This window comes from Dromiciops gliroides, chromosome 3 (genome assembly GCF_019393635.1).
Source record: "Dromiciops gliroides isolate mDroGli1 chromosome 3, mDroGli1.pri, whole genome shotgun sequence".
Lineage (NCBI taxonomy): Eukaryota > Metazoa > Chordata > Mammalia > Microbiotheria > Microbiotheriidae > Dromiciops > Dromiciops gliroides.
The window spans coordinates 358,667,128-358,683,140 of record NC_057863.1 but is presented as its reverse complement, the minus strand read 5'-3'; the positions used below and the strand labels follow the sequence as shown (position 1 = coordinate 358,683,140).

Sequence of the window (16,013 nt, the reverse complement as noted above, 5' to 3'; positions counted from 1 at the left end):
GGGAGCGGATGTGCGCGGTAGGGACAGAGGGGAGGCGTTGGCCAGGCCGGAGCTGGCTGGGGTGCAGCTTAGCCCAGCAGTTTGGCTAGCCATGCAGCGATCGGGGCCAGAGCGGGGTTACTTGCCTCGGGGACAGGTAAAGGGCAGGGGAAGCCACCAAGGAGGGTTGGGGAATTTGGAGAGCAGAGCAGGCGCTGGGGTCACTCCGGGAGCACACATCCAAGTCGGGCAGTCGTGGCCCCAAGAAACAATGAAGGAGCAGCGCCTGGGTCTCTCCCCGATTCTGGTCTCTCTGGTCTTGGGCTTTCTTCATTTATTTTAACCATTGTCTTTTTTTTCTTGTTAAAACTTGACTTTCCTAAGTCTGACTGTTCCTTCCTTCCTCTACACACACACACACACACACACACACACACACACACACACACACACACACACACACACACACACACACACACACACACACCTTCCCCTTTCTCTTAGGGAGGAGAGAATGCTGAACAAGAACCCCAGGGAACGCAAGGAGTTATGGTTGGGTTTTCTCGGCTTCTCGGAGAGCCCCTTCTTCCGGGACCCCAATTGGAGGAGAGTGGAGGGAGACAGGTTGATCTGGTTGGGAAGAGACTTGGGGCTTCAATCAGAACCCTCAAAGACTCACCTCTGGAGTTGCCATTTGGTACCTACGTAGAACATTGTGCCTGTGTTTTGGTATCCTATCCGGGTCAGCTGGGCTTTAAAATGATTGAATGGCCAGCCACTGGAACCGGTTCGGGATCAGCAGGTGATGTCGGGCGGTGCTCTTATTCTACGGGGTTCACAGGGTGCCTCGGATTCCCCAAGTTAATATCTGACAATAGCAACAAATCGCAGCTAACCTGAGCCCAAGGAAAGCACCAGTTGCTTGTGTCGGGAATTTGTGGGTCAGAGTGAGGTGCACAGGGTTATCCCAGGGAGTCACGCCCGATCTAGGGGTGAGAAGCAGCTACAGGCAAGAGTTCCCCCCAACACACACACACACACACACACACACACACACACACACACACACACACACACACACACACACACACACACACACACACACACACACACACCCCGAGTCTGGGTTACACCGCAAGGACCTTTTTTTGGCTGCGGGACTCTGCTGTACTTCCCAGAAAGGCCTTAGGAGGGGTGAGGCGGGTAATTACAGCTCTTTGGGCTCCAGCTGGACTCGATGGGCTGGGTCAGGAGCTGTAGCGCTCGCCTAAGGGGGGGGGTCAACCGGCAGGGGGCTCCCTCGGGTTCCTCTGGCTAAACTCAGAAAGGGTAAATGGGGGTGGGGGGAAGGTCTGGAGAGAAGTCTAGCGCTACCGCCCCAATCTAGTGAGGCTGCTTTTGAGTGAAAAGTTCTGTTATAGTAAAGGGTCTAGTTGAGCTAGTTTCTCTTCCTTCTTCTAGGGAATTCCAGGTCTCAAAACCTCATCTGCCTCTGAGTCCACAGCATCTCACTTCCCACCTCCCCTCTTCTCTCTACCTTATCTTCTTCTGGCTCGGTCTGTACTCTGTCACTTCTTGTCTCTCTTTCCATGATACCTCTCTTTATCCCTGTCTCTCCTCTCCCCTTATCTTTCTCCATCATCATTAGCATCTCTGTGATGAAACTTCTTCCATTAACTTCTCTTTACCTTGAATTTTTCTCCCTTCTACTCGACCTGCACAGCTCCTCACACTCTCTCCGGCCTTTTGGGGGTCCCCCTCCCTCCACTCACCCATACAACAGGAACTCTCCCCGGGAATATTAGAGGATTTAAAATTACCCATAGCCTGAAGCAGAAGCTACTCTTCAGGTTGATAACGATATGGAGATGGAGGGAGCAGCAGCGCCCTAAGTCCCCGAAAATCAGTAATAACCTGGCCTCTTAGGGTTGTGCCCAGTCTGCTTGAGCCTCTTATACGTGCTCTCTCTTGCTATTTAGTCCAGGGTTGGGTCCTAGGGACATTTCCAGACTCTTTCCCTCCAGCTTGGGTGGAAACGGTGACGTTGCAGTCCAAGCCCGGAAGGGTGGGAGCCAGGAGGGTAAAATTAGCAACACCCCTGGCTTAGCCCTTTCGGCCCCCATGCCAGAGGCTGAGGCTGAGCTGCTCATGGCTCCGGCGGTTGCTTCCTCTCCAAATTGGCTGATTGTCGGTTTGAGGAGAAAGGCAGCTAGAGGCACTGATCTGGATTCCCCAACTTCCCCTTCCTCTCTCTTCCACCTCTGACTTTTCTCAATAACATCGAAAGAGGGACTTTTTGGGGGGCATTGTCAGATTGTTTAAGGAACATGCAAATAAGCACAAATGTATGTGTGTGCGCCATCTTCACATACCTGTGTTTGTACACAGGTCTGGTCCCTGAGAAATATGTGTGGAAGAGGAAAGCAGGTATCTTTTTTTTTTTATCCTGGAGAGGACATAGTATGGTGAATGGCTAAACCCAGGAAACTCTCAGCCTTCCCAGTGCATCTATGTGGCTCCCATGTCACCCATTTGGTTCATATATTGGGTCATGATAATCCCAGTATCTCCCCATTTAGTTTTGTTGCTGGGGGTGGGGAAAGAGTTGAAAGGATTGAGTGTAAGAGTGGGGTGATTTTTTTGTGGGGGAGAGAGGGATTGTAAGACCTGGGACAAGAGTTTGTTTTTGAGTTGCCAGGGAAAATTAAGTGTTGTTGAGTCCCCTTTAAGAACATAGATCCTCCTGAGACCCTTGGGAGAGGAGACAAAGGGAGAGAGAGGGAAGGGCTAAGAGGGGGAGCTGAGAGCCTCCTATTCTGCCTCAGCCTTAGCTGTGCCACCCACCTGGGTGTCCTCCAGCTACCAGTGTATTTGGAACAAACCTCTCTAGGTTCCTGTTCTCAGAAAGGTACAGTTCACTTGGAAGATCCCACTTTCTACACACCCATCGTTGTTCAGTCGTGTCTGGCTCTTTGTGACCCCATCTGAGGTTTTCTTGGCAGAGATGCTGGATTGGTTTGCCATTTCCTTCTCTGGCTCATTTTATAGATGAGGAAACTGAGGCAAACAGGGGGAAGTAACTTGTCCAGAGTCACACAGCTAGTGTCTGAGACAGGATTTGAATTCAGGAAAGATGAGTGTTCCTGACTCCAGACCTGGTATTGTATCCAGTGCACCACCTAATTTCCTCAACACATCCATCCCCAGCTCCAATTATTTGAAGATCTGGGCACTCTGGGTTGCCATGGCATGGTGGGCCGTGGTATACAGATCCAGGACAGGACTCTGAGGAGAAAGCAGGGCATCATGATGTGATGTGAGTGCGCAGGCTGATGGTTCAGAAGACAGCTCAGGGGTAGCTGTGATCTATAACTGAAGAATTGGCAGTATTCTTTTCCTCTGTGCTTTTCTCTTGCTGCATCTGCTTTTCTACAAGGATAAAGACACAAAGAACAGTTTCTGGCATGTCTCAATGTCCTGAGACCCTTGTCTGGTGATGGGCACAAGTCTTATCCATACTTGCTGTTCCTTTCTTCACCCCTCTTACACCGTCAGCCTAATCTCTCCCATTCTATGCTCCTAGGAGTTCTGGAAAGACAGGACCATGGATGGTTTCAACAGAAATGCAGCGGGCTCCGGGCGCAAGATCCAAGCAAGAGTCCAGGTGAGTTGGTTACCAGGTGGTATTTGGGGGCAGGAGAGGTAGAGGCTGAGGTGGTGAAACTGAGGGGTAAGACTGACATTTTGCAAGAACTGAGTCTGCTTTTGTGCCCACCAGGTCTCTGGACTTGAAAGAAAGGGCTGGTGGTTGGAGTTGAGGGGAGAGATAAATAGTAAATCTGCCTCAAAATCCTATTAAGAGCTTGCTCTTCACTCTAATCTGGTTAAGTGGTTCGCCCATCGAATATCCCCAGAAAAGGTTTGGAACTCACTCTCAAGGTGTTCTCTGATATGTTGGAAGATATTTTGTGCTGTGCAATCCTTTTCTCCCTCTCTTTCCCCTCTCTTCTCTCTCCCTCCCCTCACCCCACAACACATTTACCCTGCTATACTGGTCAGGTCCTAATTTAATTCAATAAACATTTATTAAGGACCTACTATGTGAAAATCACTGGACATACAAAGAAACCAACAGTGCTCGCCCTTAAAGAACCTATAGTCTCCTGAGAGCAACCAAGGGGAACTTTCTTTATCAATGTAGACATATGTTCTTCAGCTTGTAGTCTTAGTTCCTGGAGGCACTGAGAGGTAAAGTAAGATGCTCAGATCACACAGCAAGTACCAATGAAGACTTAGACCCTTCACTAGGCTCTGGTGATACGAAGACATTTTTTGATAGTATTTTATTTTATTTTTTCCAATTCCATGTAAAAAATAGTTTTCAACATTCATTTTTGTAAGATTTTGAGTTCCAAATTTTTCCCTCCTTCTCTTCCTCCCCCCAAGCCAGAAAGCAATCTGATATAGGTTATACATTATCATGTTAAGCCTATCACCACATTAGTCATGTTGTGAGAGAAGAGTCAGAACAAAAGGAAAAAAAACATAAGAAAGAAGAAACAACAACCAAAAACCAACAACAGAAGTGAAAAAAGTGTGCTTCAATCTGCATTCAGACTCCATAGTTATTTCTTCTGTATGTGGAGAGCATTTTCTATCATGAGTCTTTTGGAATTATCTTGGTTCATTATATTGTTGAGAAGGGTCAATGCTGTTGATACTGTGTACAATGTTCTCCTGGTTTTGCTCATTTCACTCCACATTAATTCATGTAAGTCTTTCCAGGTTTTTCTGAAATCCATCTGCTTATCATTTCTTACAGCACAATAGCATTCCATTACATTCATATACCAGAACTTGTTTATCCATTCCCCCATTGATGGGCATCCCTTCAATTGGCAATTCTTTGCCACCACAAAAAGAGAAGCTATAAATATTTTTGTATATGTGGGTACAAAGACATAGTATGATGATGAATCATTCCCTGACTTCCCAAAGAAGAGGAAGATAACAGGTCTGCATAGTACATAAGGTATTTCTTGGAGACTGGACTGGAACCCAGGTCTTCCTGACTCTGAGGCTGGCCCTTTGTTTACTTACTACTCCACCCTTACTCCTAAGTGCAGATAATATGGTAATTTGATAATATAGTAGTAATAACTCATTTGATATAGCACTTTGTGGCTTACAAAGCACTTTTTTCACACCAGCCCTGAAGTAAAAAATAATAGCTAACACCTATAGAGTGCAAGCTTAAATTTATATGGGGCAGTTAGGTGGCACAGTGGATAGAATGCCAGGCCTGGAGTCAGGAAGACTCATCTTCCCTGAATTCAAATCTGGCCTCAGACACTTACTAGCTGTGTGACTCTGGATAAGTCACTTCTCCCTGTTTGCCTCAGTTTCCTTATCTATAAAATGAGCCAGAGAAAGAAACAGAGCTGATAGAACAGGTAGTGGGATAGATGGGCTATTTGGGAAGTGAGGCAGAAGGTCGGAGGAGAATGTTATTTAGGTGTTGAAGGGTAGATAGGCAAGCCAGTAAGAACTTAGACTGAGGCTTGGTGTCTCAACTCTTCATCATACTGATAATGTTCCCTCCTCCCAGAATGGGCCCCTGGATTTAATTGAGACGGGCAAAGGGCTGAAGGTGCAGACGGACAAGCCACACCTGGTGAGCCTGGGCAGTGGGCGGCTTAGCACAGCTATCACTCTTCTGCCGCTGGAGGAAGGTGAGTCAGAAGAAAACATATGTGTCAGGTTATCCCACAAACCAACCCCCAACCTCACAGTCACAACTGCTTCAGGGCCCAGAAGCCTCTGCAGGAAAATAGGTACCCTGCCTATCGCCAAGAAATTAAGACAATTGTAGTTGTGAGCCGCCCTCCCCACTGCCCTGCTGGGGTGATACATTCCATTCCCACCAGGACATCTTTTCTACCAATGCCCTCTCCCTGTCCACTCCTCTGGGAGGAGTAAATACGGAAATATGGAAATAATCTGGTTCTCTGATGGCTAGAATTAAAAATCAAATTAAAAACTAGAGATAAAGCAGAGGAGCAAGTACCCTTTGGTCCTTGGTTAGGAGCCTTGGACTTGGAGGTTGGAAGGATGGGAGATCAAGAGTAGGGGAAGGGAAGGCGGTTCCTATCCTAGGAGTCTCCAGAGAGAAGATGTAAACAGGGAGTCGGGGTGAGTTGGGGTCAACCTTCGGAGAAGAGGCCCAGACAGAGCATCTCTTTTGCCCCTAGCTACGTCCCTCCCTTCTTCCCTCTTCCTCCTCCTCTCTCCTTCCTGAGCTGCACTTGTTGCCTGGGTGATCTGACATTCCCAGCATTCTCCAAATACCAGCCCCAGGGGCTCTGCTAGGGGTGGGGTGTGGGGAAGCCCATGTAGGTGTGAAGAAGCGGTGAGGGGGAGAGGGTGGGTCTGAGGAGGGAGTAAGGGAAGAGGGAGGGAGGGGAGTGAGGAGGGCAGGAGGAGTAGGGTGGGAGGGGGTGGCAGAACTGGGAGCTAGGTAAAGAAGGGACCCCGGGAAGAAGGAAGAACAAAGTGAAAGAGGAGCCTGTGCAAAGAAGTGCAGAAGGGCTGGGGCCTGTTTGGAAGGAAGGGAGGAGGGAGGCCTAGGAAGAGACAGCCCAGGCCAGGAAGGGGTGGGAGGAGGGAGGAGCTGGGAGGAAGGAGAATGGAGAGGAGCCTCTTTGAAGGGAAAGTTATCTATTTCTACATCTTCCTCAGGCCCCAGATGGAGCCTGTGCATCCAGATGGTGCCTATGTCTGGGTCTCCCTCTCCTTCCCTGATGCAGGGTATCATTTCCTCCTTTGGAGGATGCTTGCTACCTGTGCCAACTATGCCCAACCAAAGTGTATGTGTGGGGGCAGCTAGGTGGCACAGTGGATAGAGCACCGGCCCTGGAGTCAGGAAGACCTGAGTTCAAATCCGGCCTCAGATGCTTGACACTTACTAGCTTTGTGACCCTGGGCAAGTCACTTAACCCCAATTGCCCCACCAAAAAAAAAAAAGTGTATGTGTGTCGGGGGTGGGGATAGATAAGGGAAGGTGTAGACATCTTTCTCTCTGTTGTGGCTTCTCTTCCCTTTAGTGTAGGAAGCTGGGGAAAGGCATATAGTAACAGTTCTGGGTCTCTGCTATTTCCTGCCTGTCCTTGGGCAAACACTACTAACTCTCTTCCTCCCTTCTTCTCCACCTCCCCTAGGAAGGACAGTGATTGGTTCTGCTACCAAGGATATCTCGCTACAAGGTCCTGGCCTAGCACCTGAACACTGCTACATTGAGAACCTACGAGGGACCCTCACCCTCTATCCCTGTGGCAATGTCTGCACCATCGATGGGCTACCCATCCACCAGCCCACTCGACTCACCCAGGGTAAGGCCCTGGACATCCTCAAACCTGCTTATTGATTGATTGATTGATTGATTGAGAGGGGTTGAGGGCTGGGGGCTAAAATCTAATCAGATTGAGGTTCAGGTGCTGGTGACATCCTCATCTTAGTGTGGTCATGGAAACTACCTAGGGGTGGGGCTTATGGGTAGGCTATTCAAGAGGATTCTGTGTATATGTGTAGGGCCTTCAAGCCTATTGGCTGGAAGAGATATCCTTGGCTGGAGGGACCTCAGCTTCTCTGCCCATTACTGGTCTCCCTATAATGATGATGATAGCAGTGATAACAATCCCTGGGATTGTATCAGCCTCTTCAAAGTGCTCTTATATACATTCTCCTTTGACCCTAACAAGCCTTACATGATAGGAGTAATAATAATAGTTGGCATTTATATAGAACTTTGAATTTTGCAATGTGCTTTACATATATCCTTTCATTTGTATTTCACACCAATCCTATGAAATAGGCCCTAGAGGTATTATTATCTCCCTTTTACAGATTAGGAAACTGAGGCTCAAGGTTACCTGATTCACCCGAGGTAACTGTCAGAGGTAGGACTCAGGGATCCTTCTTGACTCCAGGTCTGGAATTCTATCCACTATACCATGCTAAAAGTGCCACTGTGATTATCTCCATTTTGCAGCTGAGGAAATTGAGGCTAGAAGAGGAAATGATTTGAACAAGGTCACATAGCTGATAAGTGGAAGGAAGAAGCAGGACCAGAACCCAGATTTTCTAGCTCCGAGTGTAATGCCTCTTCCCACTCCTGACTTCAGCCTTCTCTCTTCTCCTGGTTATCCCACTGCCCCTGGCAAAGGGTAGGGTTACATCATTAGTTGTCCAAGGGCACAAGAGAAGGTGGCGTGACAGCTGCAAAAGGCATCAGCTGGAGCAACTAGGAGTGGGAACAATGATGGTGTTTGTGTGAGAATAAGAAGGAACTAGGCTCCACTGGGAGCTGTTCTCCCAGAGCCTGGGCCTCTGGGCATCCCTCTGTGGACAGGGAAGGGAGGAGGAGATCTCCTAGCAAAGCAGGAACAGAAGCTGGTGGCACCAGTTACCACCACAACAAGGAGGAGAGCAGGGGAGACAGTCTCCCATCCTGTAACAATATCATAAGACCAACAGTAGCATCCTGGTTGCCATAGGGATCAGCACCACTTTCTCTGTTTCCTATAGCAACAGAGTATCCGTGGCAAAGTGAAATGCTTAGTAGCCTCTGATTTCTAGAGTTACCAGGGTGGGCAAGGGTTTTTCCTTGATTCTGCTGTTGTGTACCGGTTTGGGTTGCCATGGAAACAGGGAATCCAGCCTCATTTCTTCCCTTTGGCCAGCTTGGGAGGAAAAAGAGCATTAAGGGGGAGTTGTGGGTGGGGATAGGGACTCAGTACCAAGTCAGACTGTGGAGGAAAGGTTGGAATGACAAAACCATCTGGTCCTCTCAGTGTCTGGAGGAGCTGGTGCAGAAGGCACCTTCTACCCACTTTTGACTGTTTTTCCCTTTTCTTGGGTTTCTGACCTTCCTTCTCATCACATCCCTTTGGGGCCTTGGCTCAACTTTTCCCTTCCCTTAGAAGTCAATGTGGGGGGCAGCTAGGTGGCGCAGTGGATAGAGCACCAGCCCTGGACTCAGGAAGACCTGAGTTCAAATCCAGCCTCAGACACTTAACACTTACTAGCTGTGTGACCCTGGGCAAGTCACTTAACCCCAATTGCATCACCAAAAAAAAAAAAAAGAAGTCAATGTGGGCTAGATTTGGAGTCAGAAGATCCATATTGGAGTCCTGATTCTGACACTTACTAGCTAGCTTGGGCAAATCCTCTGGTAAAGCTCCCTGGGACTCAGTTTTCCCATCTGTAAAAGGGGTTAATAATATAGAAAGATTTATGTAAATGTGGACTGTCGTTATCGAAGGCAGGGACTGTTTTGCTTTTGTCTCTATCCCTTGAGCCTATCAGAGTGCTGGACACATTTTACGTGATTAATAAATGTTTGGTGATTGAATAATTTGATTGATCTATTGATATTAGAAGTTGATGCCTTGGGGGCAGCTAGGTGAGCACCGGCCCTGGATTCAGGAGTACCTGAGTTCAAATCTAGCCTCAGACACTTGACACTTACTAGCTGTGTGACCCTGGGCAAGTCACTTAACCCCCATTGCCCCACAAAAAAAAAAAAAAGAAATTGATGCCCAGCTTGGGGCAGCTAGATGGTGTAGTAGATAGAGCACTGGCCCTGGATTCAGGAGGACCTGAGTTCAAATCCAGCCTCAGACACTTAACACTTACTAGCTGTGTGACCCTGGGCTAGTCACTTAACCCCAATTGCCTCACTAAAAAAAAAAAGAAGAAGAAGAAAGAAGTTGATGCCCTGAAGGAGTTAGCAAATACCCCCCCTCCCCATCTAGCCTCCCTCCTCACTTGTTGGTGCTGGTGACTCTGATGCCTGTTCCCCACTCTTTTTCTCCTACCTGTGAATCAATTTACTCTTACCTCGTGACTATCTGACTAACTTTGGGGAAGGCTCTGACCTTTGTAGGGCATCAAGGTCTCCAAATAAAGCAGGCAATGTGGTTTAGTGGAAACAGCTCCAGGTTTGGAATCAGAAAAGCTGATTTTGAATCAAAGCTCTGTTATTTACTGCCTGTGTGACCCTGGACAAAGGACTTCCTTGCAGGGCCTCAGTTTCCTCACCTGTCAGATAAGGGGCTGGACTAGATATTCTCTAAGATACCCGTTTCAGCTCTGACACGCTATGATATTTGGATATCTCCCTCTGGTCAGTTCTAGGCAGAGCATCTTCCCCTCCCCCTAGTCAAGGAAATGGGGGGGGGCAGCAGAAGAGGGTTTGGAGGAGGAGTAAAATAAGGAACTGAAGCAGAAATTCAAGGGAATCATCAGTGACGGCCCAGCTCTAGCGCTCCTCTCCTCGTTCATGTCCCATGCGTACATAGGAACATGTCTGTATGTTCAGGCTAAGTAAGAGGAGAGTCAGAGATCTGAGGGTCCCCCCAATGCTTCTCCTCCACAAGTACACAAGCAATCTACACAATGCACCCATTTACTAGCCAAGGAGTGGGAGGGTCTGGAGCCAATGCTGGAGTGTCCTTAAGAATTCCCAGTGGTCCTAATGATGCCTTTTGTTTGATGCCACCCTGTGTCCTCCTCTCCCTCCTGGACCGCACAGCTGGACAGGGACCAGGCCCATGCCCCCAGTCCCCTTTGCCTTGAAGCCCACCCCCTCCCAGCCTCCTTGTCTGCACTCGCCCGTCTCTTAGGGGTTTGGCAGTCTGGGGAGCAAGTTGGGGGGTGTGCAGAGAGACACAAAGGAGCCGGTGTTCTACATCCTGTCTCCTCCCCCTCCCTGGGACTTGGGAGCTGAGGGTTTGCCTTGTTTCATCTCTAGAGCAAGGCACCAGCCCCTTCATGCTCTGCCCCCCCATCCCCTCTTATTGCAGGCCCGGCTCCGGACATTCTTCAGAGTTCATCTCCCTGGAGACTGTGGGGCTCAGATGTACATGTGGTGTCTCTGTGTGTTTGTGTATTTTAGTATGTGTTTACAGATCTCAGTATGTGTGCATCTGTGTGAGTTTGGCGATCGTCTCTGTGTTTGTATAGCTCTGTGTTTATTTGCACATATTTTAGGGTGTCCGTTTATTTGCTATATTATATATATACATATATGTATATATACACATACATATACATACATATATACATTGTTGTCGTTCAGTCATGTCCTGAATCTAGGTGACTTCATGGACCAAGGGGTTTTCTTGGCAAAGATACTGGAGTAGTTTGCCATTTCCTTCTCTAGATCATTTTACAGATGAGGAAACTGAGGCAAATAGGGGTTAAGTGACTCTCCTAGGGTCACACAACGAGTAAGTGTCTGAGGTCAGATTTGAACTCAGGTCCTCCTGACTGCAAGCTTGGTGCTCTATCCACTGCACCACCTAGTTGCCCCATATATATGCATGCATACACACATACAAACATATTTCTTTTCTGCCCAGACCTGTGAAATATTTCATCAGTGTGGGGAACTTCTTGTATGGAAACTCTTTCCATTGATGTGGATCAGCAACTTGTGTGAAACTTCTAGTCTTAAAAATCTATTACTTGGAAGCACTGAGAGGTTGAGTGTCCATGATCGCACAGCTAGTTTGTATCAGAGGCAGGGCCTGAATACATGTCTTCTGCCTCTCTGGGAACCATCTGTACCCCTGTAAATGCAAATAGCATGTGAACCTGCATTTTAGGAGATTCTTACCTAAATGTAGATTTGTGTATATTGCCTGATCTTAGCATTGTACTTGGTTGTTCATATAACTGTTTGTACCTATGAATGAATGTATATATGATATGAAGGGCCCATATGTCTGTGTAGAAAATAATAACAATAGTAAATACAATTTCTAAGTGCTTTAGGATTTATAATACACTCTGCTTATAACAGCCCTGTGAGATAGGTAGTGAATTTGTTATCCCCATTTACATGTGAGCAAACCAAGGTTCTAAGAAATTAAATAAATTTACCTACAGTCACACTGCTAGTAAATGTCTGAAGGAGGATTTGAATGCAGGTCTCTTGATTCTAAGTCCCTCACTCCCCCCGCCCCTTTATCATGCTGCCTTCCCTAGGCGCTATCTTCCAATCCAAACCTTCCGTAGGTAGCCCATGCATCTGCTTTGGAAGGAAGAGGCTTTCCCATCTCTGACTGCCCCACGCCCTCAATACCTCATCCTGGGCATCATGCCCAGAAGGGATGGCAGTAATAGGCTCCTCAGGCAGGCCCACTCCTATGGAAGGAGGGGGTTAGAAGCAGATGCCAACTTTGTCCTGTCGTGGTGGGGGACCAGAGTCTAAATGAGACAGCTGAGAAGCTCCTTGCTCTCCTTCCACCCTTTTTGGATGCCTTAGCACCTCCTCCCCTGACCTCTTTGCTCAGAGCAAGGGGTGAAGCTGGCAAAACAACCCAGGAGGTCAGGCGTCTATACGGGACCCTGCCGTTCCACCCTGGGACCACATGAAAGAACTATATGGAAAAGCCACATTACTAAAGACCCAGGATGTCTGGATAGAGGGTCCCTCATCACCCATTTTCAGGAGAGATTACCCTCACTTCCTTCCCACTCTGTGACACCATTCTAGATGGGCAGTGGTTCACGTCAAAGCAAGCAAAGGGATGATTGGGTCTTATTGTTGTCTACCTCCAGGATCCAGGAGGGCATCCTTTACTTCCTCAGTAATTTAGAGTGACTCAGAGGAACATGCTGGATCCATAACCCAAGGATCAGTGGAATGCAGCCACCGGCTGTTAAGTAGTCTTTGAGAAGCAACATCTGACAGTGCAAAGAATGTCAGACCAAGATTCAGACAAGTTCAGTTCAAATCTCAACTCAGACATTTTCTTGTTTTCTTTTTCTTTTTTTTTTTGGTGGGGCAATGAGGGTTAAGTGACTTGGCCAGGGTCACACAGCTAGTAAGTGCCAAGTGTCTGGGGTCAGATTTGAACTCAGGTCCTCCTGAATTCAGGGCCAGTGCTTTATCCACTGTACCACCTAGCTGCCCCCTCGACCATTTTCTTTTAGGCAAGTATCTGAACCTTGGTTTCCTCATCTATAAAATGAGGTGGCTGGACTAGATGATATTTAAGGTCCCTGTGACCCTATGAGATTCCTTCTAGGAAGAAGAGAAGAAGCCCATCTCTTTCCTGTGAGACTGGAAAAAAACAACATAGGAAAAAGAGATGTTGAAACTTTTCCTCCCTTACGTGGCCTTCTGTCATAATCTCACCCCAGCGATCATTCTCTTATGTTGGTCTGTATCTGTCCAGCTTGCTCTCATAGTTTCCAGATGGGTGAATCATTCTTCCTGATGAGATTTCTTTATTTAAAAAAAAAAAAGGCTTTCCCAACTTTGCAGCTGAAATCCTTTGATTCCTTTCCCTGCCATCAGAAAAGGAGAGAGGCGGATAAAAGGAGGGGGCGACTTGGGGATGGAAAGTGGGCCTGAATTTCTTTGGAAATCTGAGTCACATCCCAGAATCTCTCCAGGGCTGTGTGTATATGTGGTCGGGAGTATAGTGTGGGTGCCCGTGTAGCGTAAGAGAAGACTAATATATGGAAGTGAGAAGAGTGAGTTGTACAAGAAATGTGCATGTTTCTCTGTGTGGGGGTGCATGCCCAGAGTGGATACGGGTGTATGTGAAAGAGAAGAGTATTTGTAAGTGTTTGCCTGTAAGAGGCGTAATGATCCAGTGGATAGGAAAAGCCTGTGGGTTCAAGGCCCAGCTCTGGCTGTGTGACTTGAGCAAATCGCTTAACCTCTCTGAGCCTTAGTTTACTCATTTGTCAAATGAGGAGATTAGAGAGGACAACTGACAACTTTTAAGGTTGTGGTCAACAGCATAAGTATATGAGAGAGAGAGAGAGAGAGAGAGAGAGAGAGAGAGAGAGAGAGAGAGAGAGAGAGAGAGAGAGAGAGGGAGAGAGAGGGGGGGGGAGAGAGGGAGAGAGGGAGAGAGAGAGAGGACAGTGGGCGAGAAAGGGAAATCTCTACATGACAGAAAAGACTCTCCTTGTGAGAAAGAATCTGTATTTTTGGGGAAAGTTTCTACCTTTATGTGGTAATGGCAATGCCTGCTTTGGCTAATTGTGTGTAATGGACTTTTATTTAGGGAGGGTGGTTGGGTTGGTGTTGTGTCTGGCTGGCTGGCTGCCCCTCCCTGCTTGTGACCTTGGGGGTTACAGCTACAAGGTAACTGTGAGTGATTCCCAGGATGGGATAGGGAGGGGCCGAGCGCTGGAAAGCCAGCTGTTGAAATAGGCTGCTGGCTTGGACAATATATCAGCTCACACTGGGTGGCTGAGAGAACCTGGAAAGAACTAATCCCTGATCCCTGCGAGTCCTGTGGGTGTGTCTGGGGGAAAATTTGTTAAATGAGAGAAAAAAGGAGGGCTGGATTCTCAAGCTGTCTGCATGTTAGAAGCATCTGAGGCAGTAAGGTGCAATGGATAGGACCCCGGTCCTAGAAATCCATGTTCAAATCTGGTCATAGATACTTGTTAGCTATGAGAGCCTGGGGCAAGTCACTTTTGTCTTCCTCAGTTTCTTCACCTGTAAAATGGGGATAATAATAGCACCTATTTCCAAGGGTTGTTGTGAGGATCAAATGAGATATTTGTAAAGCTTAAAACATCAGATATGTGCTTTCCACCACCACCACCACCACTATCATCATTACAAACCCTTCCTTTCAACAGAAGCCTGTAGGATTCAGAGGAAACATTGCTCTATAGTCATTTTTTTTCCCCATCTTTGTTTGTTTTTGGCGGGGCAATGAGGGTTGAGTGACTTGCCTAGGGTCACACAGCTAGTGTGAAGTGTCTGAGACCGAATTTGAACTCAGGTCCTCCTGAATCCAGGGCCTGTGCTTTATCCACTGCGCCACCTAGCTGCCCCCTCTATAGTCATTTCTTACAGATAATTATGAGGGGTATAGTAGGGCCATATCTGACTACCCAGTGAAGTTCCTGAAGATTTTTCAGATTTTTCCCTCCAGGGTCTTTTTAACCTACTTCCTGCTTCCCCACCCCCCCCCCCAACACAGAACCACTGAAAGACAAAGCTCTAAGGAGTCTTCACAATTATCTAATCCACTCTGATCATTCTGTAGATGAGGAAACTGAGGCTCAGAGAGGAGTAATTATCACGCTGAGTAGTATAGATTAAAAGCAACAAATTGGCACCCAGTGCTGGGTTTGGAATCAAGAAGATCTGGATCTGAATCCTGCCTCAGACACACTCCCTGTGTGACCCTGGACAAATCTTTTTTTTTTTTTAATGTGTAAGGTATTTTATTTTTTCCGTTACATGTAAAGATAGTTCTCAACTTTTGTTTATACAAGCTTTACAATTTCAGATTTTTCTCCCTCCCTCCCCTCCCTCCCCCCTCCCCTAGACAGCAGGTAATCTGATATAGGTTATATCTATATATCTATATACATATACATATAGATATATATACATATATATATACACATAATAACATTAATCCTATTTCTGCATTAATCCTGTTACAAGAGAAAAAATCAGAGCAGTGATGCAAAACCTCAAAATAGAAAAAAAAAACAGCACCCAAAACAAAAGAAATAGTATGGTTCAATCAGCATCTATACTCCACAGTTCTTTTTTTTTTTCTTGAATTTGGAGATCCTCTTCTATCATGAGTTCCCTGGAACTCTTCTGTACCATTGCATTGGTGAGAAGAATATAGTCCATCACAGTAGGTCAACACTCAATGTTGATGATACTGTGTACAATGTTCTGGTTCTGCTCATCTCACTCATCATCAGCTCACGTAAGACCCTTCAGGTTTCTCTGAACTCCTCCTGCTCATCATTTCTTACAGCACAATAGTATTCCATTGTATTCATATACCACAACTTGCTGGACAAATCTCTTAACCACGATCTGCCTCAGTTTTCCTTCTTTGCAAATAAGGGGGTGATGATAATAGCACCTACTTCTCAGGAATGTTGTGAGGCTCAAATGAAATTTTATATGTAAAGGGCTATATAAATGTTATTATCATTTATTATTACATTATCTATATTATTATTAT

The 16,013-nt window shown here is 46.9% G+C and overlaps 1 protein-coding gene across 11 annotated transcripts in view; it reads left to right on the top strand.

Moving 5' to 3' along the window:
* Positions 1-16,013, top strand: part of PHLDB1 (pleckstrin homology like domain family B member 1) — a 65,650-nt gene continuing 49,637 nt past the window's right edge. For 6 of the 11 annotated variants that reach the window (XM_043992580.1, XM_043992581.1, XM_043992582.1 and 3 more), the window contains exons 1-4: positions 1-136; positions 3,563-3,643; positions 5,588-5,711; positions 7,197-7,367. In XM_043992580.1, the coding sequence (XP_043848515.1) occupies positions 92-136; positions 3,563-3,643; positions 5,588-5,711; positions 7,197-7,367 (421 nt within the window). In that variant the 5' untranslated portion in view covers positions 1-91. The remainder of the gene's footprint in view (positions 137-3,562; positions 3,644-5,587; positions 5,712-7,196; positions 7,368-16,013) is intronic. The other 5 variants (XM_043992584.1, XM_043992585.1, XM_043992586.1 and 2 more) reach the window with 3 other exon arrangements.